Source organism: Nycticebus coucang, chromosome X, assembly GCF_027406575.1.
Source record: "Nycticebus coucang isolate mNycCou1 chromosome X, mNycCou1.pri, whole genome shotgun sequence".
Taxonomy (NCBI): Eukaryota; Metazoa; Chordata; class Mammalia; order Primates; family Lorisidae; genus Nycticebus; species Nycticebus coucang.
The window spans coordinates 59,606,049-59,631,016 of NC_069804.1; the positions used below are offsets into that span (position 1 = coordinate 59,606,049).

Here is a 24,968-nt window from a genome sequence, read left to right on the forward strand (position 1 = left end):
ATTCCCCTGGTGATGGATCCCTAGGTTGCCTCCACAAAAGGTGCAATGGGCAGTTAAGCATACCTCTCTTTAGGAATGCCTAATTTAGAGAAGAAGAAACTGAAGCTCAGAGAGGGGCAGTGATTTGGTTAAGAGTTACAAAGTAATGGGCACACCCGTGATGTGAATCACAGAACCAAAGCCATAACTCCACCACTATGCCTCATAAAAGACCATCCATCTTGGTTTAAAAAAAGAAATCTTAAAATACGATTAAGAACAGCATACACTTGGGAAAGGAAGAGGGGAAAGGATAGAAAATGGAAAGGAGAAATGTTCAGTACCCTAAGAAAGACAGAAGGTCCTAGAAAAATCTAGAAGATGAACTGAATCACAATCTTTTTGATGACGCAGAGAAGTCATTAAAATGTGATTATTCCTAGAACCATTTTGCAGAGACAGAAAATGCCACGTCAAAACCCACCCCCAAACGCAACGCAGTAAGTGCCTGAATTACAGGCGCGCACAGCCCCGCTGGGGTACAGCTGAGTTCGCCCCAGGGGCAGAAGCAGGAGATGGGGGAAGGGGCAGATTTAAAAAGTGCGTAGTTGCTGAGGGAAGGGGGCGGGGGAAATGATAGCGAGGCTCTCTCTATTTTATGTCAGCACATCCTGCTCAGCGCCTGCGTTTGTTTTTCGTCTTGTTTCTTGGTCTTCAGAAACACTGGTACTTTTCCCATCGGATTAACATTGCAAGGGTGAAAGAAAAGGGCTTCTTCCCCTCAGTTTTTCTCGCTGTCAATCGCCCAGTCTTGTCCCTGGAGGAGTCAGCCAGTTGATTGGCGGGTCTGACGGGAGCCAATCAGAAAGTGATGATGTGTAGTGTTGGCAAGCCGATTGCGTGAGAGCGGGCAGTGGTCGAGGGAGGGCGAGTGGTCCCGCGGCCCTCGGCAGCCAATGGCTAGGCAGAGCCGGCCCCTGGCGTCAAGGAGAGGGAGGGGCCTTGGGGCTAGGCGCGGGCGTTGTGGGAGGGAACGCCAGAGCGAGATAGTGAGGAGACTAGCAGCGTTAGCTACGGCGGCTCCGCTTCGAGTGTGACTGGCAGCGGCGGTGCAGCTGAGAGCTAAGGGTCCAGTGCGACCCCCTGAGCTGTGTGAGTGCGGTCACCATGGACCTGTCCGATGAGGGGCCTCCGGCCAAGACCCGTCGCCTGAGCAGCTCCGAGCCTCCTCAGCGCGACCCGCCGCCGCCGCCGCCGCCGCCGCCGCCGCTCGTGCGACTGCCCCTGCCTCCACCCCAGCAGCGCCCGAGGCTCCGGGAGGAAACCGAGGCGGCACAGGTGCTGGCTGACATGAGGGGGGTGGGACTGGGCCTCGCGCTGCCCCCGCCGCCGCCCTATGTCATTCTTGAGGAGGGGGGCATCCGCGCGTACTTCACCCTGGGTGCTGGGGGTCCCGACTGGGAGTCTACGATTGAGTCAGGGTATGGGGAGGCGCCCCCTCCCACCGGGAGCCTGGATACACTTACTCCTTCTGAGGTCTCTGGGGGAAGCCTGGAAATCGACTTTCAGGTTACCGAGCCCAGCAGCTCTGAAGGAGAGAAGGCCCTAGAAACCTGTAGCGCAGTGGGGTGGGGGCCCCAGAGGTTAGTCGGTCCAAAGAGCAGGGAAGAGGCTGTCATCCTAGTGGAAGATGAGGATGAGGATGAACTGGAAGGTTTGAGGAGAAGCAGCAGGAGGAGGAGGAGGAGGAGGAGGAAGCAGAGGAAGATGAAGAAAGACAGCAAAGAGAGGAATTCTGAGAGGATGGAGAGCATCCTGCAGGCACTGGAGAATATTCAACTGGACCTGGAGGCTGTTAACATTAAGGCAGGCAAGGCCTTTCTGCGTCTTAAGCGCAAGTTCATCCAGATGCGAAGACCCTTCTTGGAGCGCAGAGACCTTATCATCCAGCATATCCCCGGCTTCTGGGTCAAAGCAGTATCCTTCTCATCGATATTCATGGGCCAGAAGCCCATGACAGAAACGGGGAGGTGGGAGAAGGGACAGAAAGGGTGAAAGGTGTTGAAGAGGGCCAGAGATGGGGGTGAGCCCCCTATGGGAAGACTGACTAGACTGGGTGGAGGAGGGATGGAAGGAGGAGGGCAAAATAGCAGAGAAACTGGACTGGAGATGATAAAGAGAAGAGGAGGACACATGGTGCATAAACTGGACCATAGATGGGAAAGGGAGAACAGGAGGAGCATAAAATAAAAAATGGATCACAGACGGTTAAATGGGGAGGGTAGTAGAGGGTCACACTGCAGACAAATTGAACCAGAAAAGGTGAAAGGAGGAGGAGAGGGGCACACAGAATATAAACTGACTCAGAGACAGGAAGAGAGAGGAGAATGGTACACAGCAGAGAAACTGCCCAGAAAGGATGCCTAAGCCACACAGGCCACTGTAAGCTTAAACCTCTGCTTAGACATTAGGAGACCCCAATCCTAGCTGAGTGCCGTTTCGAGGGAAAGGAGGTTAGAGAGGGGCTCAAGCCTGTGAAGGATCAGGAGAGGGAGTATCTGGGCATGGAGCGTAAGGAGTTAAATGAAGGAAAGGGGAGAGTAGGAAGAAACCGTTATAATGCTGATTGTTAAGCTCACATACGTACATGTTACATGTTAGGAACACTTGAGTTTAACATCGTAACAGAATTACATGGATACAGATCCTTGGCACCCTCATATAAATAAAAGCACATGATAACAGGCTGTCAGCACCCAGGAATACACTATCATGTAGGCAGACACAGGACCTCTGCATGCAGACAGTATTATGTGGCCACAGGTCCTCAGCATGCAAACTCACAGTCTCACTTTACACAAGCTCTCAGAGTGATTCACACAATAATATGTGGACACAGACCCTCTACCCCACACATACAATATCATGTGACCACAGACCCTTAGCAACCAGATACAGCATCATTTGTATGCAGGCTTTCAGTGCCAAGACATACAGCTTTTTATGAACACAAACCCTCACTTAGCCAGAGGCAAGCATCACTTGTACATAGACCCTTAGCACCCAAGCAAAGCCAACTAACACAAGGGTTTATTAAGGGAATAAAAGCATGGGTCATATTCCATGACCCACTTGCTGCATACACATCGCATGAAAAAGAAGGAATCCTGTTCCAGCTTCTCTTTTCTGCTCTTCCCTCCCTTCCTTTCACTGAATAGTCAATCCTTGACCTAAACTGCTCCACTCATCAGTTCCTCAACCACCCCAGAATTTCAATCTTGATCAACCAACGTGATGAAGACATTTTCCGCTACTTGACCAATCTGCAGGTCAGGCCAAAGAGATGTTTTTTAGTAGGATCAGGCAAGGAATCTGGTCCTTGGAGGTGAGGGGGAAAAGCAGTGGGGTGGGGGGAATAGATTCCACCATTACCCCCACCCTGAGCAGGTACAGGATCTCAGACATATCTCCATGGGCTACAAAATGAAGCTGTACTTCCAGACAAACCCTTACTTCACAAACATGGTGATTGTCAAGGAGTTCCAGCGCAACCGCTCGGGTAAGTGGCAGTCCCAGGGTAAATCTGTGCCTCGCCCCAATCCATTCTTGTTCAGTCCCCTCTTCATAGTCTCTTGTTCTACCAGGCCGCCTGGTGTCTCACTCTACCCCAATCCGCTGGCACCGGGGCCAGGAACCCCAGGCCCACAGGCATGGGAACCAGGACACCAGCCACAGCTTTTTCAGCTGGTTCTCAAACCACAGCCTTCCAGAGGCTGACAGGATTGCTGAGGTGGGGCCCTTCTTTGAATCACCAGAGAGGGCCTTCCTAGCCTTGTCTCTGGGTGCCTAGGGAACTGAAAGTAGGGTCTGAGCTGGGGCTTGTATTTATGGCTCTGTTTTCCTTTCTCCCTTCTCTTTCAACAGATTATCAAGAATGACCTGTGGGTCAACCCTTTACGCTACTACATGATGAGAGAAGGAGGCTACAGGACAAATAGAAAGAAGAAAGAAGAGAAGAAAAGGTGATGGGGTTTTAGTGGCTGAGAGATAGTTTGCTGGGGTTGGAGCAAAAACTAGACTTGTGTTACACAGGATGTATAAAGCCAATCCAGTGCAATATATTTTATAACCCATGGCCTGAGGTTACACAATCAGTGGCAGAAATAAGACTCTTCCTACCCTAGCCTTTTCCCTGGGAACCATTATAGTCTCCCTCCCCAGTTACTTAGCACCTTTCAGTGCCATAGGTATACCCCTTCCCATCAACTCCATACTTAGCCCCAGGCTTTCCTACAGTAAAACCAAGGATGAATGTGAAGTGGTGATCGTGGAAGATGCTTATGACTATTATGCAGTGGAAGACATTTTCAGCGAGATCTCAGACATTGATGAGACCATTCATGACATCAAGATCTCTGACTTCATGGAGACTACTGACTACTTTGAGACCACTGACAATGAGATAACTGACATCAATGAGAACATCTGTGACAGCGAGAGCCCTGACCAAAATGAGGTGCTCGACAACAAGGCCACTGATAATGAGAGCACTGATGACGAAACCGCTGACAACAATGAGAGTGCCAGTAACAACAGTGAGAACCCCAAAGCCAATAACAAGAACACTGATGACAACAAGAACCCTGATAACAAAAATGAGCATGCTGACGGTGACAGCAAGAACCTCAGAGGCAACCAAGGCAGCAGTGACAACAACCAGGACAGCAGTGACAGTGACAATGAAGGAGATGAAGGCAGTGATGATGAAGATAATGATGGCAATGAAGGTGACAATGAAGGCAGTGATGATGATGGCAATGAAGGTGACAATGAAGGCAGCGATGATGATGACAGAGACATTGAGTATTATGAGAATAACATTGAAGACTTTGACAAGGATCAAGATTTCAGCATCAACCAAGATGACTATGAAGACGAGATAGAGATCATCACAGAAGAATCAGTGGGGGAAGAAGAGGAGGAAGAAGGTGAGCTCGACTCCCTCTTTTCTTCCCTTATTTCTATTCTCTCAGAAGTCCTGACCAGGGTCAGGATATCCAGGCATGAACACAATCTGCTTTTATGGAAGAAATAAAAAGCATTCTGTGCAACTTTTTAAACAAAGGGAAACCAGGGAACATTTAACTTACAAATATAACAAAACCAAAGAAACCTTTTAGTTCTAGGTGATGGATGGATAGGTTGTAACAGAGCCAAAGAAAAATGAAGAGTAGACAAAGACGAGACACTGGGTAGAAAACTAAAAAGGACAGTTCACACAGAGGTGGTGGAGTGGCAAAATACACTGCAATTCAGCACACTCTGTACCCAGCCTTAGACCTCTGGGAATTCCCGGGTTTGTTTGGGGAACTGAGCATGAAGTGAACATTGTTCTCTCTGAACCTAAAGGAAGGTGCAGCTAATTCTACCTCAGTGGTAGGGAAGGGGAGAGCTAGAGAAAGGTGAACAAGCTACATTCACACTGAGGAGCATTATGGAACATTCTCAGTGGAAGAGATCATGTGAACATAGACTAGAAGGATGAAAATGCATGATATATTAGGTAGGGTTTCCAAAATTGTCTCTTAAGACCCTATCACCTGTTCTGAAAGTTGCTTCTCACAAAAGGGTCAGTGGTCAAAATATGTTGGGGAAATAACTACGTTCTGCAACATACTCTTGCAGAGCGACATATACCTTAAAGGCTCTGAGAAGTCCTGCTTTAAAAAAAACAAAACAAAAACCCTATTTAACTTTATGCAACCCAGCATTTTCCATACTTCTTGACCACAGAAGCCATTGTTCACTGCCTACCAAAGAATGCATTTTGGGAAATGCTGAGGAAGGGTTTGCGTACCAGAGTTTGAGTGAGAAGGCAATATTTAATTCTAAGGTGACTCTCTGGTTTGGTTCTGGCTTGGCTGGTTGGCAAAAGGAGGTGTTTGAGCCTGACTGTAGGCAGACAGGAGAGGTGGGCCCCTGGGGGAGGTAGAATGGGCAGGAAAACCACTCCTGGGGGTTTGGGCCGTGAGGTCCCTGGCAAACTTCTGTTGAGTGTTGTACAAGCAGGGTACCAAGGAAGGAGGCACTGAATGAGTGAGCACCTTCAATCTAGACATATTTTCAGGTAGGGCCTGGAAACTGAGGGAGTTGTCAGTCCCTCTTCCCTTCCCACCTGATGGCATTTCTTCTTTCAGAGAAGGGGAAGCAGAGCTGTCTGCCCAGCCCTGGGTTGGGAGTAGGGGGTGGGTAACTGGGCTGAAGAAAACAGATTGAAGAAGACAGATCCTGTTTGGATCAGAGTGAGGGAAAGGAGCTGCCTAGAGATGAATAGAAGGTTTATTCAGCTGAGGTTGGAGCTCAGGAAGAGACACACATTGACGTATATAGAGGGGGTAAAAAACTACTTTCAGAGATGTATCCATTTCGACAGGATGGAGGCAGGGAGCCCACCCTGCCTTCCAGTCTCCCTCCCACCCTCTCACTCTGGTCTTGAGTTCACATACACACATACACTTGGCTGCTTGTTCCAAGCAGAGACACTTGACAAGTGGTCTCAGGTCCCAAACGCCCTGGCTATGGGCTCTGTTCTCTTCTACTGTGACATCTACCTGTCCATGTAATTGCCTTCTTCATTTCCCTTTCCTTGCCCCTCTCTCCCCTATACAGGCAGTGAACAAGAAGGTGAGGACTTCTATGAGGAAGGAGGCTATGTAGAGGAAGGAAGTGAAGATGACTGGGAAGGAGAAGATTCAGAAGACTCAGACCTGGAAGAGGTACTTGAGGTTCCAAATGTTTGGGCCAACCCTGGGAAGAAGGGGAAAACCGGATAAACATCTTACCCTCTAGGGGATTGCCTCTCTGTATCCCCCAACCCCTACCCCATTTACCTACCCCCACAGCTAGGGCCAGGTGGCCCCACATTGCACTTCTGGGGGGTGACCAACTTCGTACACGGGTTTAATGTTTATTTTTATGGTTTAGTAATTGCAGAGTCTTATTTTGTGGGGATGTAAAAGGGGATAACCCCCTTTTGACCCTCCCCGGCAGGCTTCTGTGTGCTGCTTAATGTATTTATTGTGATGCCTTGCTCAGGTCCCCTATATCCCCCTCTCATCAGTGTTGGCCCCAGCCCTCTCCCTGTGCTGTATGGAGTGGATACCCTGATCCCAAAGCAGGGAGGGCCACTGTGGCCTTCATCACAGCCACGCAGTGCCCTTGGAGGCGTTGCTGCCACCCTGTTCTCCCAAGTTCTCTCCCTCTCTCCCCTTCTCCCCACTCCATCCCGCTCCTTTTCCAGTCGTGCCCGATAGCTGCCTCGGTGTCTATGCAAGGCCGCTTTGCCACTGCGGTATTCCTGTTCCTCCCCCAGAAGGCCCTCCTCTTTCCCTGTGAACCTTGGTAATCCTAATAAAATTCGGAGCAAATTCAAAGTGTCACTTCGAGTCTTTTGTTCCTCCCGGTGCCAGCGGCCAGTCTCCCCATAAGCACGCATGAAAACGCCTAACCTACGCAGTAGCCTACAACCTCGCTGTTGCTGGGGCTTGGGCTGGCAGGGAGCTGGCTACACTGGGTGTAGAGGCATTGCATCAGACCAATGCGGACTATCCTGGCCAATGGCAAGGTGAGGCTGGGGAAGCCCCTCCCACTCTTGACTCTGGCAACGGTCTAAGCCAAACAGCCGGGAGCTTCCCACAGCCTACCCTTTGGCGCACGCGCACAGACACTGCACCCTAGAACATCCATTTACTCAGTGATTCATCTTTTCATTTAAAGTGCGTCAAACCTTTCCTCTGTCTGTCATAGTGTGAGCTGGGCATTAGGAAGCCAGAGGAATCCATTTTTCTCATTCCCATTTAGAAAAAGCTAGAGGTTGATCCTTACATCACAACCCAATCGTGTAGGAGCGCTCTCTTTGGGAAAGGGTGCTGGATCTCTCTTTGGAGGGGTATCTCTGGAGGTAGGCCTGGGGGAGAAGGCAGAAAAAGATGTCTCAGACCGAGGAGTGTCCATAGAGATAAAGGAAAAAAAAAAGCAAAATTACTATGTAGCTGTGCGACAGGTTGGGGAGGTCGAGAGTTGGACAAAGGAAGAGCTGAATTGTATTAAATTTTGGATACAGTAATTCTATTTCAACGGACACTAAAAATATTTTTCATATTCGTTCTGGAACATAAAGATAACTTTAATACAGACATGCGAGTCAGTCTTTTACAATATACCTTCCGAAATTTCCATCAAACGCCTGTATTTTGCTGGAAGGCTTCAGATAAGGTCGAATTTGAGTTTTAGAGAGTGCCCTCTGCTGCCTGCCAGGAGAACAGATTGGAGGGAGAGCAGTGAGGTAGTGGATGCTAGACCCCAGATGAGAGTAACATGATGGGGATCGGATATGGAAGAGTTTTTTTTTTTTTTAATAAGCTTTTAATTTCAGAACAGTTTTAAATTTATGGAATTATTGCAATGATAACACAGGGAAATCCCAGATGACCCACCACCAGTTTCCATATTAACATTTTACCTTAGTGTGACACATTTGTCACAATTAACGAACCAATATCAGTACATTATTCTTAACCAAGGAAAATCTATGCTTTATTCAGATTTCCTTGTTTTAATCTAATTTCCTTTTTCTTTTCTTATCTTTTTTTTTTTTAAGATAAAGTCTCACTCTGTCACCCTGGGGAGAGTGCCGTCGCACCATAGTTCACAGCAATCTCAAACTCTTGGGGTCAAGAGATCCTCTTGCCTGAGCCTCTCAAGTAGCTGGGACTACAGGTGTGTGCCACGATGCCTGGCTAGTTTTTCTATTTTTTTTTTTTTGGTAGAGTCAGGGTTTCCCTCTTGCTGGGAGGTATTCTTTAACTCCTGGTCTGTAATTCCTGAGCTCAAGCAATCCACTCACTTCAACCTCCCAGAGTTCTAGGATTGCAGGCATGAGCCACCAGGCCTGGCCCTAAAGTTGTTCCAGATTCCCATCCAGAACGCAATGCTACATTTAATCATCTTGTGTCCTTAGGCTCCTCTTGGCTATGACACTTTATCAGACTGCTTTGTTTTTGATGACTTAGAATCAACATTTGAGGAGTACTGATCAGGTATTTTGTAGAATGTCCCTTAATGGAGATATGTCTGATGTTTTTCTGGTGATTAAAAAGAAAAATATTAAAGATTAAAAGATTTCTTTTTTCTGAGTAAAGGTCCATAGGCTTCACTAGATCACCAAAGGGGTTCATGGCACAAAAATTGTAAATATTTGTCTTGGATTGAGGGGAAGAAGGCCATAGAAGTCAAATGCCATTCTCACCACATCGTATCATTGTTGATGTTAATTTTGATCACCTGGCTGAGGTAGTGTCTGTCAAGTTTCTCCACTGTAAAGTTACTCCTTTCCCACACTTTCCATGGCTGTACTCTTTGGAAAGACGCTAACTAGGCAAAGCCCATGTTTAGGGAGTGGGGAGTTATTCTCTATTTCCTTGAGAGGGAAATACCTACATAAATTAATTGTAATTCTTCTGCATGTCTATTTGTGCTCACTTCCACAGCACATATACTAAAATTGGAATGATACGGATAAGATTGCCATGGCCCCTGCATAAGGATGACACACAAATTCATGAACCCTTCCATATTTTTAGAAGTTTGTGTTTAAATCTGTGTTTTACAGATTAATATGAAGATGATTGTTAAAACATTTCACATGAAAAAAGGAAAAGAAAGAATTTATTCTATGAAAACTTTTAAGATACTGGACTCAACAGGCTTTAGTTATAGGAGAGGAATTGAGAGGAGTCAAGATGACTACTTGGTTCATGTGAGACTTTTGACAAGGCCCCTTCCCTCTCTGTGAAATAGTTGAAACATCAGATCTTGGACATAAATCTCCATGATTCTGATAAATGTTTTGGGGAGAAGTTGGAGGTTTTGATGCCTCTAGTTCTGACCTTGAATCATATCTTCACAGGTGGGGAAAGTACTGAGGCTCAGAAAGGGAACTATCTTGCCCAAGGTAATGAAATACCTCAGAGCCAGAGCTGAGAATGCAGTATCCTATATCAATGCATCTTGTGCTGAGGAAAAAGATATACATGTACAATATCTGGAGCCAGTCCTAATAATTGTGGGGTAAAGAGGAAGAGAGGGGAAAACAGCAGAAGCAGAGGCCCTGTAGTGAGCCAGGAAGAAGTCAACATGGCCAGATATCTCGGGTATTCAGAGCTAGCCAGCCTGGTTACTCTTGCCTCAGTCTGCCCTACCTCACATGACTCTCCTCATCCTTTGTAGAGGGCCTCAATTTTCCCATTTACAAACTTAAGCTATTTATACTGGGAGATCATCCAGGAGAAGCAACCTAGCTAAGCAACCTAGCCTTGAAGCTAGTTTCTAAAGTCCTGCCTCCATCATACTCTTTACTGATGCCTCTCTGTCCCTCCAGTTAAATCCTCAGCTGCCATCCTGGGATTTGAGACTCCTCTTCATCTGCCTTTTCAGAGAGGTGGTCTGGTCTTTATCTTCAGGAATACTCTTAGAAGCTAATTATGGAATTCTAATATAGTTGACCCAGTGCTCATGTCCTGTGCTGAGGCATGGAAGAAAAGGATGTTCTCTGCCCAAAGTGGCATCTTGTTCTTTGTGCACTCACTGCTCAGCCTGGATCTCCAAAAGGGAAGGCTGTTCAAAGAGGTCTTTAAGGTCACATCTACTTCCAAGATATAGTCTTCATTGAAGAACAGAGAAGTCGGGCCCCTTTTGCTGGGATCTTAAACAGAAACCAGGATGTAGATAAGGAGTCAAAGACCCAATGTACCCCCAGGACCTGTTTCCATGCTAAAATTACTTGTCTTCACATCCTTCATAACTTACTCTGCTCCTTTGCAGCCAAGGGCCCTACTCCTGGGCATGAGGTTCCCAAGATCTCCTGGGGCCAGACCTTTAAAGTGCCACCCATTTCCATGAAGAGAAGCAAGGAAAAAAGTAGATTCAGGAATGCCCCCTCCTTCTTAGGTGACCAAAAGGGCCAGCACTGGCTTTCTCAATTGGGACTATGCAAGAGGTTTGGGGAGGAATCCTGTTATTAACTCAGTAAACACTCACTGAGCACATACTGTGTGCCTGATACTAAACTGGGTGGAAGGGATAGCGCAAGGAAACAAGATAGACCAAGTCTTTGTCTTCCTGAAGCTTACTTAGGGTTCAAGACAATTATCCCACCCCCCACCGCCCTTTTTGAGACAGAGTCTTACTCTGTCACTCTGGGCAGAGTGCCATGAAATCATCCTGGCTCACAGCAACCTCAAACTCTTGTTCTTAAGTGATCCTCTTGCCTTAGCCTCCCAAGTAGCTGGGACCACAGGTACCCACCTCAACACCTGGGTAGGTTTTTATTTTTATTTTTTTTGCAGTTTTTGGCCGGGGCTGGGTTTGAACCCGCCACCTCTGGCATATGGGGCCAGTGCCCTAATCCTTTGGGCCACAGGTGCTGCCCACCTGGGTAGTCTTTCTATTTTTAGTAAAGATGGGTTCTTGCTCTTGCTCAGAGTGGTCTTGAACTCCTGAGCTCAAGCAGTTGTCCCGCCTTGGCATCCCAGAGTGCTAGGATTACAGACGTGAGCCTCTGCGCCCAGCCAAGACAAATATTAACAATTTTTGTGCCCTGAACCCCTTTGGTGATCTAGTGAAGCCTGTGGGTCTTTACTCAGAAAAAATAATCTTTTAAATTCATAAAATAAAATACATAGAATTACAAAGGAAGTTTATTATATTGAAAAATGGAAAAAGCGAATATATGCTATAGCAATGTATGTGCTCCCCATTAATCTATTAAGCTATAAAATCTAATGGAGGGTCTACTGACTGTCATGATTTCAAAATAGTGATGAGATTATATGATATTTCAAGAGATCTGCTACATCTACAAGGTGATATGAAAAATCTCTGATTTCTTTAGGTAGCAGTCACCAATACTGCTACTACTACTATAGTTAGTTGCGTTTTACATTATTTATTTTTTTAAAAAAAACACGAAATGTCAACCAGGTGCAGTAACTCATGCCTGTAATCCTAGCACTCTGGGAGGCAGAGGTGGGTGGATTGCCTAAACTCAGGAGTTAGAGACCAGCCTGAGCAAGAATCAGCCCCTGTCTCTAAAAATAGCCAGGCCTTGTGGTGGGGGCCTATAGTCGCAGCTACTTGTGAGGCTGAGGCAAGAGTATCATTTAAGCTCAAGAGATTAAGGTTTCTATGAGCTATGACTCCACGGCACTCTACGGAGGGTGACAAAGTGAGACTCTGTCTCAAAACAAAAAACAAACAAATAAAAAAAAGAACAATACTAAATTTCAGTTAGAGGAGAGAGAATATAAAGATGTAAATTTGTTTCCCTCCAAATTCATGGACTCTCCAAACCCTGTCCCAGACTCAAATGGAAGTCTGTGCAAACCCTGTCCCAGATTCAACTGGAGGTCTGTGGAAACCAAATTAGTAACCTCTGCCAATAGGAGGGTCCTTCCCCTTTCTCCCGCCTTTTTGGTTTTTTTTTTTTGTTTGTTTTTTTTGAGACAGAGTCTCACTATGTTGCCCTTGGTAGAGTGCTGTTGCGTGTCACAGTGCACAGCAACCTCCAACGCTTGGGCTTAAGCGCTTAAACGATTCTCTTACCTCAGCCTCCCAAGTAGCTGGGACCACAGGCGCCCGCCACACTGCCCAGCTATTTTTTGTTGCGGTTGTCCTTGTTGTTTAGCTGGCCCCAGGCTGGGTTTGAACCTGCCTGCCAGCCTGGGCGCCGTAACCACTGTACTACGGGCGTCGAGCCTCTCTCCTTCCTTCTTAAACAGCTTTATTTTGGAAGATGAAAACCTGGGTTTTATTCCGGTTTTTATTGCTTTGTGACTTCAAGCCAATTAGTTTGCTTTTCTGGGCCATAGTTCCTTCACCTGAACACAGGGAAAGGCAAGAATTGAGAGGATAGATCTTAATTATTCATACCCTAGACAACTTATGTTCTTTCATTTAAACCTCCCAGCATTGGGAGAAAAAAATTAAATGTCTTTCCATTTCACAGATGGTTAAACTGAGGCTCTTAGTGAGGCAGTCACTTGACAAACGTCTCAGTAAGTACCCAAGGGCTAGTCCCCCATGGATGTACTTAGGAACTCTGCTTTCTTTGAGCGAGAGAAACCTAGCTCAGAAGTCCCTGTAGGTGGGTGTGGAGCTGTAGACGACTGGAGAGCTTCTTAGCAGAGCTGTGAAAAGTGCAGGATGGTTTACTCAGAGTAAGAAATCAAGAAACCCAGGATCTCGGATTATCGAGTGACTAGCGCCTGGCCTGGCTTCTGGCTTTGCGCCTGCGCGTTCCCAACTAACCCCTAAAGGGATGTCGAATAGACTAGCAAAAGGCAATGACAAGCGCTCCTTTTCTGACCAATCCTATTAAAAGGTGGGCTTCGCTAGTAAACCTTGGTGAGTCCCCCAGATGGGCGGAGTTTTCTCCGGGCCGGGATCCAAGCCTGGGAATAAAAGTAAAGTGTTTCCATCTCCAACCAATCCTAGGGAATGCGGGAGGGCATTCCTCCAATGGGAGCTTGGAAGCCGTCGGTAGTGGTGGAGGCCTGTGGCCCGGCTCGCGCTCCCGCCGACAGGAGGGACTCATCCATTGTATTCTCAAGATCTTGCTGCTGGCCGGTCAAATCTGTTTGCGCGTGGGAGCAGCGGCGCGGATGGCTAGAGGTGTCCGGTGAGAAGCCGTAAAGACTGGATTAGGGAGAGTGGTGGAGGGAAAAGGCTGAGCACGAGCGCGTGAGGGGTGGGGCCTGAGCGAGCTGCTTTTACCTGGGCCTCCTCTCAACCCTAGGTCAGCGGGTTGCGGAGGATTGCGCAGGTAGAAAAGGGATGCTTAAGGCTCCCGTGGCCCTAGACAGCATCCAGGTGAGTACCCTGCAGCACCTGTGCCCGCCCACCGTGCCACCCTCTTCAGTGTTTTTGGAAACGAGTCAGTGCTGATCTGCCCCTCACATGATCATCTGCCTGCATATCTGTCTCCGTAATCCCCTCCCTCCCAGCCAGTCTCTGTCTCGTTCTGTTTACCTCTTAGACAAACTAGACATCCCTGACATAGATAGAGGCTGAATCCTGACCAGCCAGTTGAAACTAGCTAGGACACCTTGAGCCATCTGTTTCACCCATCTGTACCTCAGTTTTCTCATCTATCAAATGGAGTCTCTATCTGAGACAATGCATTTATGTCACTTTGCCCAGCACCTGGGCGTGCGAAATTTTTTAATAAGTAATGACTGTCCTGATTGAAAAGAATATTGCTCTTCTTGATTTTTTTTTTGTTTCTTTCCTGTCTCTGACTCTTCCTTCATTGAATCTTTCTGAATGCTTTTGTCTTTCTCTGTTAATGTATTTTATTTAACTCTTGTTTCAGATAGAGGACAAAGTAGATAGAGCTGTATTGTTTATAACAAAGAGCTTGGCCTGGCAGGGGTCCTCAAACTTTTTAAACAGGGGGCCAGTTCACTGTCCCTCAGATTGTTGGAGGGCCGGACTATAGTTTAAAAAAAAAACAAAACTATGAACAAATTCCTATGCACACTGCACATATCTTATTTTGAAGTAAAAAAAAAAAAAACGGGAACAAATACAGTCACACCGCCTCATGTGGCCCGCGGGCCGTAGTTTGAGGACCCCTGCTATAGCAACAAGTTTGACCTGAGAGCACCTATGATCTTAACCGGAGTCTCCCACATGTTCCATGGGTAAAAATTGGAGCCTGGCTTCGGGCTGCTTCTGGTCTGATTGAGGAGAGAACCCTATTTGTTCCCCAGCCTGCTCTGTTAAACAGGTAGAGATACCGAGGGTGGGAACAGTTTAGATTAAAAACCACTTTTTAATGGCCCTTTATCCTATGAAATGTTAGTCACCACAAAAAGCCTAGAGATCTCCTGATTACATCTTTATACAGCCCTGGACATCCTCCTTTCTGTCTCCATCCTGAAATCCTCTCACCAGGCCTTCTGGAACTCACCTTGTCATCAGAAAAATCTCCTCCATTCTCATCCTGGCTTCTGAATACTCCCTTCATTTTCTTGCTATGCTTTGGTTGTTCTCATATCTATTGGACCCAACACTCCACTTTTATAAGGTATATTTTGAAATGCATCACTATTCTGAAATGAAGTGCATAGAAAATAGAATCTATCAACATACATAATTCACTGAAAACTAATATAATGCCCTAATTGTAACATAAGGAAGGAGTAAAGGAAGATTAGTTTATAATAAAATAAAATATTTCAGTATATAAAGACTGGAATATAACTCCATTAGATGACATAATGAAATAGTCTTACATATAATGATACTTGCATCTATGAATGTGACAGCTACCTGTGTGTTGATTGGTAACAGAAGCCACCGGTAAGTTGATGCAATTTTCCTAAATGATGAATAGTCCCTTATAAAGTTCTAAACAAAACAATGTTCAGTCTTCCTTCAATTTGTATGGTTGTTGAACTTCTGGAGAAGTCATTATATATTAATATGTGTATCCATCATCTGGCCCCCTAATTTCTCTTTCTCTCTTACCACTGTCCTCCCTTGCTCACTCTATTCCACCTATTCTGGCCTCCTTATTTTTTTTTAAGACAGAGTCTTTCTCTGTTGCACTGGGTAGAGTGCAGGGGTGTCATCATAGCTCACAGCAACCTCAAATTCCTGGGCTTAAGCAATCCTTTTGCCTCAGCCTCACCAGTAGCTGGGACTACAGGTGCCCCCCCCCACGACACCTAGATAATTTTTCTATTTTTTTTTCTTTTTTTAGTAGAGATGGGTTCTCACTCTTGCTCAGTTTGGTCTTGAACTCCTTGGCCCCTGAAATAGTCTTTCCTAAATATGCACAGTGCTCATGCTGGTACTTCTTCAGGCTTCTACTCAGATGTCACTTTCTCAGAGGGCTACCCTGACCATCCTATTTAAAATTACAGCTCTCCCCTAACATGACCCTGCTCTACATATTCCACAGTACTCTTTATATTCTTAAATAATATATCATTTGCCTCTTTATTATGTTTGTTGTTTATTGTCCGACTCTCCCACTCAGTTGTAAGCTCCAGAAGGTCAGGGATTTTTATCCTTTTCGTTCCCTCTTGTATACCTATCACCTAAAACAGTGCTTGGCACATAGTAACCTTTCTCAATAAATGTTTTGTGAATGAATAAAGGAACAGGTGAACTGGTTTTTCACCAATGTGACTGTCTGGTGGGATATTGTAAAGTTGTGTGGTCCTTCACAGTTTAATGGCTAGGATAAGAAAGGAAAAACGATAGAACAAAAAAAATAAAAGAAAACTGTTCTTTAAAAAGCTATACAGGATGTGCCATGCACAGTGGCTCATGCCTCTAATCCTCTGGGAGGCTGTGGTGGGTGGATTTCTTGAGCTCAAGACTTCGAGACCAGTTTGAACAAGAGTGAGACCCCGTCTCTACTAAAAATGAAAAACTGAGGCAAGAGGATCTCTTGAGCCCAAGAGTTTGAAGTTGCTATGAGCTATGATGCCATGGCACTCTATGCAGGGTGACAAAGTGAGACTCTGTCTCAAAAAAAAAAAAGTTATATGGGATGTGGTATATAAATTCTTGTTGTGTGGAGCTGTAGGAAGCTGAGCACACCTGGTCCATGCTAAATATCACTAATGATCTCCAATTATTGTGACAAAAATGCCCCCAACACTTCTTAACTGTCCAATATCACCACTACCACCCCCACTGAGAACCACTGCTTGAATAATGATCTGGCTTTCTCCTGAACACTCTGTTCCCCTAGCAGCTCCCTCACACCCCTATACCAGACTGAGAGGTGGGGTAGGTATCCTTGCTCCAAATTGCCCTTGCCAGACTCATTCTCTCCTTTTAAAACAAACTTTTTGTTTTTAGAATTTTAAAACTTTAAAGAAAAAATAATTTCAGACTTTAAAAAAACTTGTAAAAATTATACGAAGAATTCCATATATCCTTCACTCAGATTCCCCAAATGTTAAGAAATTCTATAACTATATTTTAAGTATCAAAATTAAAAACTTAATTGCAATACAGTCATACCTCAGAGATTTTGCAGGTGTGGTTCTAGACCAACATAATAAAGCAAGTCACATAAATTTTTTGGTTTCCCAGTGCTCATACTGTCAGAGGGGTATAACCTATGGCCTGTGGGCTGCATAGGGATTATTTGAGGCCTCTTTTGCTTGTCTGTGTTGTCAGATATTGCAAAAATTATGCAAGGACCTTTTTTATGCTCATCATCTTTCGTTAGTGTTTCTGCATTTAATTTGTGGCTCAAGGCGCGGTGGCTCATGCCTATAACCCTAGCTCTATGGGAGGCTGAGGCAGGTGGATTGCTAAAGCTTAGGAGTTCAAGACCAGCCTGAGCAAGAAGCAGACCCCATCTCTATTAAAAAGAGGAAATCTAGCCAGCTGTTGTGGTAGGCACCTGTAATCCCAGCTATTCAGGAGGCTGAGGAAAAAGGATTGCTTGAACCCAGAGTTTGAGGTTGCTGCGAATATGACGCCTTAGCATTCTACTCAGGGTGACAGAGTGAGACTCTCTCTCTCAAAAAAAACATGTGGCCCAAGACAACTCTTCTTCCATTGCGTAGCAGGAAAAAAAAAAAGGCCCAGCACCCCCTCAAGAGTATAATAGCCTTATACTTAAAAACATGTATATACCTTATTTTAAAAATACTTTATTAATAAAAAATGTTGGCTGGGCACAGTGGCTCACACCTGTAATCCTAGCACTCTGGAAGGCCAAAGCAGATGGATTGCTTGAGCTCACAAGTTAGAGACCAGCCTGAGCAAGAGTGAGACCCTCATATCTAAAAAATAACCAAGTGGTTTGGTGGGCACCTATAGTCCCAGCTACTTGGGAGGCTGAGGCAAGAGGATCACTTGAACCTAGGAGTTTGAAGTTGCTCTGAGCTACAACACCATAGCACTCTACCCAGGGTGACATAGTGAGACTGTCTCAAAAAAAATGTTAATGGTCATCTGAGCCTTCAGTGAGTTGTAATCTTTCTGGTGGTGAAGGGTCCTGCTTTTATAATTACTGCTGACTGATCAGAGTGATGCTTGCTGATTTCTAAAGGTTGGAGTGGCTGCCGCAATTTCAAACAGTGAATTCAGGCACTGTGGCTCATACCTATAATCCTAGCACTTTGGGAAGCCGATGCAGGAGGACCACTTGAGGCTAGGAGTTAGAGGTAAGCCTGGGCAACACAATGAGACCCCTGTCTCTACATAAAAAAAAAAAAATTATAATCTGGCATGGTGGCATATACCTGTAGTCCTAGCTACTCAGGAGGCTGAAGCAGGAGGATTGCTTGAGCCCAAGAGTTTGAGGTTGCAGTGAGCTATGATGTGACCACTATATTCTAGCCCAAGCAACATATGAAGACCCTATATCCAAAATATAAATAAGGATAATGATGACATAATAAAGTTTGCCACAATGATTGACTTTTCATTTTATGAAACTCTATGGCACATAATACTGTTTAATAGCATTTTACCCATAGTATAACTTCTTTCAAATTTAGAATCAGACCTCATCGGTCCTTTCAAACACTGCTGCTGCTTTATCAACTAAGTTTATGTAATATTCTAAATCATTTGTTGTCATTTCAGCAATATTCACAGCCTCTTCACCAGGAATAGATTCCATCTCAACAAACCACTTCCTTTGTTCATCCATAAGAAGCAACTCCTCATGTATTCACATTTTATCATGAGATTGCGGCAATTCAGTCACATCTTCAGGCTCCACTTAATTTCTTTCTTTCTTTCTTTCTTTCTTTCTTTCTTTCTTTCTTTCTTTCTTTCTTTCTTTCTTTCTTTCTTTCTTTCTTTCTTTCTTTCTTTCTTTCTTTCTTTTTCTTTTTTGAGATCAGGAGTCTTACTTTGTCGCCCTGGTTATAGTGCCATGATGTCATCATAGTTCACAGCAACCTCAAACTTTTGGGCTTAAGAGATCCTCTTGCCTCAGCCTTCAGAGTAGCTGGGACTACAGGCATCCACTATGATGCCCTGCTAGTTTTTCTATTTTTAGTAGGGACAGGGTTTTGCTCTTGCTCAGGCTGGTCTTGAACTCCAGAGTTCAAGCAATCCACCCACCTCAGCCTCCCAGAGTTTTAGGATTACGGATGTAAGCCATTGCTCCAGCCCAGGCTCCACTTCTAATTCTCATTCTCTTCTACCACCTCTGCAGTTACATCCTCTACTGAAGTATTGAACCCCTCAAAGTCATCCATGCAGAATGGAATCTACTTCTTTGAAACACCTGTTAATTTTGATATTTTGACCTCCTCCCATGAATCACAAATGTTCTTAATGGCTTTTAGAATGGTGAGTCCTTTCAGAAGATTTTCAATTTACTTTGCCCAGAAGAATCACTACCTATGGGATAGCCTTATGAAATGTATTTCTTAAATAGTAATACTTGAGGCCTGATGTGATGGCTCATGCCTGTAATCCTAGCACTCTGTGAGGCCAAGGTGGGAGAATCCCTTGAACTCAGGAGTTTGAGACCAGCCTGAGCAAAGCAAGACCTTGTCTCTACTGAAAACAGAAAAGTTAGCCAGGCATTGTGGCAGGCTATATTCCCAGCTACTTGGGAAGCTGAGGCAGGAGGATCTTGAACCAATGAGTTTGAAGTTACTGTGAGCTAGGCTTGACACCACAGCACTAGCCCGGGTGACAGAGCAAGACTCTGTCTCACAGGAAAAGAAATAAGACTTGAAAGTCAAAATTACTCCTGGATCCATGAACTACAGAATGGATTTTGTGTTAATACTCATGAAACCAACATGAATATCCTGTACATTTCCATTAGAGATCTTGGGTGACCAGGTGCATTGTCAATGAGTGGTAATATTTCCAAAAGGAATCTTTTTTTTTTTTCTGAGCAGTAGGTCTCAACAGTGAGCTTAAAATAGTCAGTTGACCATGCTGATGTGCTGTTATCCAGGCTTTGTTGTTCCATTTATGGAACATAGGCAGAGTAGATTTAGCATAATTCTTAAGGACCCTAGGATATTCAAAATGAACATTGGCTTCAACTCACCAGTTTCATTAGCCCCTAGCAGGCAAGTCAGCCTGTCCATTGAAGTTTTGAAGCCAGACATTGACTTTTCATCTCTAGCTATGAAAGTCCTAAATGACATCTTTTTCTAATAGAAGGCTGTTTCATATAGAGTAGAACCTCTATAAGTTGACCACTCAAGAGACTGTAACAAATTACTCAACACAAGGAATTAGGCCTACTATACTGATAATGTATGTGTGGTGCATGTCATGTCTATGGAAAACAGGTCAAAAGGAGGAAAAATCAGGTTTAAGGAGGTGGTCAATGTAGGGAGATGGCCAACTATGGAGGTTCTACTATACGTGGAAAATCTGTTGTTCAGTATAGCCACCTTCATCAGTTATCTTAGCTAGGTTTTCTGGATAACTTGCTGCATCGTCTACATCAGCACTTACTGCTTTACCTTGTACTTTTATGTTACAGAGATAGCTTCTTTCCTTAAACTTTCATGAACCAACATCTGCTAGCTTCCAGCTTTTCTTCTGCAGCTTCCTTCTTTTAGCCTTCATAGAATTGAAAAGAGTTAGGACTTTGCTCTGGACTAGGCTTTGGCTTAAGGGAATGATGTGGCTGGTCTGAACCTGGCAGACCATCAAAACTTTCTCCTTATCAGCAATAAGTCTGCTTTACTTTCTTATCATTCATTCATTTGTTCACTGGAATAACACTTTTAATTTCCTTCAAGAACTTTTCCTTTGCCTTCACAACTTTTCTAACTGGCTCAAGAAGCCTAGCTTTCAGTCTATCTCAGTTGCCATGCCTTCCTCAATTACCTTAATCATTTCTAGCCTTTGATTTAAAGTGAGAGGCATGTGATTTGTCCTTTCCTTTGAACACTTAGAGGCCATTATTGTAGGGTGATTAATTGGCCTAATTTCAAGGTTGTTCAGTCTCTGGGTCTAGGGGGGCCTGAAGAGAGGGAGAGAGACAGAAAATGACCAGTTAGTGGAGCTGTCAAAACACACAATATTTATTAAATTAAGTTCACCGTCATATGGGCGCAGCTTGTGGTGCCCCCCCCAAATTACGATAGTACCATCAAAGCTCACTGATCACAGATCATTATAAGAGATAAAATATGAAAGAGTTTGCAATATTGTAAAATTTGTGAGACAGACATGAAGTGAGCACATGCTGTTGAAAAAATGGCAATGATAAATTTGCTTAATACAGTGTTTCCAAAAAACTCAATTTGTAAAATAACACATTATCTGCAAAGCACAATAAAGTGAAGTGCAATAAAATGAGGTGTGCATGTACTATTAACAAAAGTACAGAACTTACTCAGATTTCATTCGTTTTTCCACTAATATTGTTTTTATGTTCTAGGATCCAATTCATGCTCCCACATTGCATTTTAGTTGTCATGTCTCCTTAGCCTCTCATTTTCAACCATTTGTTGAAAAAAATATTAATTTTTTCTATTAGATTGTCTTGGCAACCTTGTCAAAAATCAATTGACTACAGGCTGAGTGCAGTATTCCCATCTGAGGTGGGAGGATCTCTTCACCTCAAGAGTTTGAAGCCAGCCTGGCCAACACAGCAAGGCCCTCATCTCTAAAAATAAGACAAAGAATAACCATAAATCATATAAAATATAATGGTTAATTTCTGGGTTTAGTTTTCTCAGGGTTTAGTATTTTTTTTTTTTTTTTTGCAGTTTAGGCTGGGACTAGGCTTGAACCTACCACCCCCAGTATATGGGGCCAGCGCCCTACTCCTTGAGCCACAGGCACCGCCCTGGACTCTCAGTTCTATTCCATTTACCTTTATGTCTGTCCCTATGCCAGACCACAATGTGTTGATTACTGTAGCAATCAATGCGTTTTGAAATTAGGAAGTGAGAGTCCTCTAACTGTGTTCTCTTTCAAGATTGTTTTGACTATCCTCACATTTCCATATGAATTTTAGAGTCAGCTTGTCAATTTATTTTTTAAAAGTTATAAATTTTATAGGAATTGTGTCAAATATACATATTAATTTGGGGAGTATTGCAATTTAACAATCTCTTCCAATCTATGAACAGGGAATGTTTTTCTATTTATTTCGATCTTAAATTTCTTTTTTTAGAGACAGAGTCTTGTTTCGTCATCCTCCGCAGAGTGCTGTGACGTCACAGCTCACAGCAACCTGCAACTCCTGGGCTTAGGCAATTCTCTTGCCTCAGCCTCCTGAGTAGTTGGAACCACAGGCGCCCACCACATTTTTTTTTTTGTTTTTGCAGTTTGGCCAGGACCGTGTTCGAACTCGCCCTACTCTCCGAGCCACAGGCACTGCCCTAGATCTTAAATTTCTTTCACGAGTGTTTTGTTGTTTTGGGGAGGATTGCCATTTAACAATGTTCTCTTCCAATCTGTGAACAAGGAATGTCTTTCTATTTATTTAGATCTTAAATTTCTTTCATGAGTGTTTTGTCATTTTCAGTGTACAAATCTTGGAATTCTTTTGTTAAATTTACTCCTAGGTATTTTATTCTTTTTGATGCTATTATAAATGAGATTTCTTCTTAATTTCATTGTTTGATTGCTCATTGGTAGTATATAGAAATATAATTAATTTTTGTTCATTGATCTTCTGTTATGCCACATTGCTGAACTTGTTCAAATAGGTTTGGTGTATTCTTTAAGATTTTTTTATATACAAGATTATATAACATGCAAATAGAGATAGTTTTACTTTTTCCTTTCCTATCTGGATGCCTTTCATTTTTCTTCCTTGCCTAATTGTCCTGGCTAGACCCTCTAGTACAACATTGACTAGAAGTGATGAGAGCAGGCACCCTTGTCTTGCTCCTGATCTTAAGGGGAAAATACTGAATCTTTCTTGATTAACTATCATGAGCTGTGGGTTTTATGTAGATAGTCTTTATCAATTGAGGAAGTTCCCTTCTGCTTCTAACTTGTTGAATGTTTTCATTACTCACGAATGGCCTAATGACACATTTCTCAGAACATATTCCTGTCATTAAGCGGCACGTGACTATATAAAAGCTTTGCTCCAAGATATCTCTATTCTCTCCCATCTTCTTTGTAGTATTATCATACAAATTATTTCTTTATAAGTCCATTGACACAATTGTATTATTACTTTATGCAATTTTTATTTAAAACTAAAAGGAGAATAAAAGAATTACACTTGATCTTGGCCAAAAGGCCAAGAAACAATTGAATGAAAGAGTTACAAAAAAATTGCTTTCATAATACCTATGTAGTTACCTTTTCTTACTATTTAACCCTATAATCTCACCCTGAAATTAGTGTCTTGTAGGACAGGTCTGGTAGTAACAAGTTCTCTCTGTTTTTGTTTATCTTAACTTCTATTTCAAAGGAAAATATAGTTGGATATAGAATTCTCAGTTGAGTCTTTTTCTTTTTCTCTTTTCTTTCTTTCTTTCTTTCTTTTTTTTTTTTTTTTTGTAGAGTCTTACTCTGTTGCCCTGAATAGAGTGCCATGCGTCATAGCTCACAGCAACCTCAAACTCTTGGGCTCAAATGATCCTCTCACCTCAGCCTCCAAAGTAGCTGGAACTACAGGTACCCACAGTACCTGTCTCGTTTTGAAGAAGGTGTCTCGCTCTTTCTCAGACTAGTCTCGAACTCCTGATCTCAAGCAGTCTACTTGCCTCAGACCCCCAAAGTGCTAGGATTACAGGCATGAGTCACTGCACTCCGCCTGACAGTCTTTTTCTTTTAACATTTTGAAGATGCCATGATACCGTCTTCTGGTCTGCATGGTCTCTGATGAGAATAAGCTGTTGATCTTATTAAGGATTTCTTACATCCAGTAAGTCATTTTTGCTTGCTACTTTCAAGATTTTATTTTTATCTTTGGCTTTTGTTAGTTTCACCATTGTGTGCCTACTGTAGATCTCTTTGAGTTTATTCTGTTTGAACATTGGGAATGTGTAGATTAATAGGTTTCAGGAAATTTGAGAAGTTTAAGCCCTTTCTCTTCCTACTCTTCTGGGAGTGAGAAGATTCTGTATATTTTGATATGTTTGATGGCATCCTACAGATCCGTGAGGCTCTTGTTTTTCTTTCTTTGTTTTTCTCTCTGTTTCTCAGAATGATCTCTATTGACCTATCATCATATTTACTCTTTCATCTAATGCAAGCTCAAATCTGTCATTGAACCCCTGTAATATTTTTTTTTATTTAAGTTGTACTTTTCAACTTCAGATTTGCTATTTGATCCTTTTTCTATAAATTATCTCTTTATTGATATTCTCCATTTGGTGAGACATTGTTCTTATATTTTCCTTTAATATTTTAGGTATGAGAGTGGCGCAGTGGCTCATGCCTGTGATCCTAGCACTCTGGGAGGCCAAGACAGGAAGATTGTTTGAGCTTAGGAGTTTGAGACCCGCCTGAGTAAGAGTAAGACGGTGTCTCTACTAAAAATGGAAGGATTACCCGGGTGTTGTCATGGGTATCTGTAGTCACAGCTGCTCAGGAGCCTGAGGCAGGAGGATTGCTTGAACCCAGGAGTTTGAGGTTGCTATGAGCTAGCCTGACATCCTGGTACTCTAGCTTTGGGCAACAGAGTGAGACTCTTATCTCAAAAAAAAAAAAACTAGAAATGGTTTATTTTGTTCTTTGAAAATATTTATAATCTGGCTGGGCATAGTGGCACACACCTACAATCCCAGCTTTGGGAAACCAAGGTGGGAGGATAACTTGGGCCCAGGAGTTCAAGACCAGCCTGGGTAACGTGGTGAGATCCTATCTATACAAAAAAAAAAAAAAAAAACCTTTAGCAAAATATAGTTGTATGTACCTATAGTTCCCAGCTACTCAGGAGACTGAGATAGAAAGATCACTTGAGCCCAGGAGTTTAAGGCTGCAGTGAGCTG

At 43.7% G+C, this 24,968-nt stretch overlaps 1 protein-coding gene and 1 non-coding gene across 2 annotated transcripts; both read left to right on the plus strand.

Moving 5' to 3' along the window:
- Nucleotides 1–985: 985 nt before the first annotated feature.
- Nucleotides 986–7,406, plus strand: TSPYL2 (TSPY like 2). Its single transcript, XM_053580188.1, has 7 exons — nt 986–1,956; nt 3,231–3,308; nt 3,427–3,538; nt 3,624–3,769; nt 3,904–4,001; nt 4,276–4,967; nt 6,649–7,406. Exons 1-7 carry the CDS (start codon nt 1,147–1,149, stop codon nt 6,810–6,812), a joined length of 2,100 nt encoding a protein of 699 aa, XP_053436163.1. The 5' UTR covers nt 986–1,146; the 3' UTR covers nt 6,813–7,406.
- Nucleotides 7,407–9,511: 2,105 nt separating this feature from the next.
- On the plus strand, nt 9,512–9,618 carry LOC128578722 (U6 spliceosomal RNA). Its single transcript, XR_008377858.1, has one exon. It is a non-coding gene; the product is annotated as a U6 spliceosomal RNA (small nuclear RNA).
- The last annotated feature ends 15,350 nt before the right edge of the window (nt 9,619–24,968 follow it).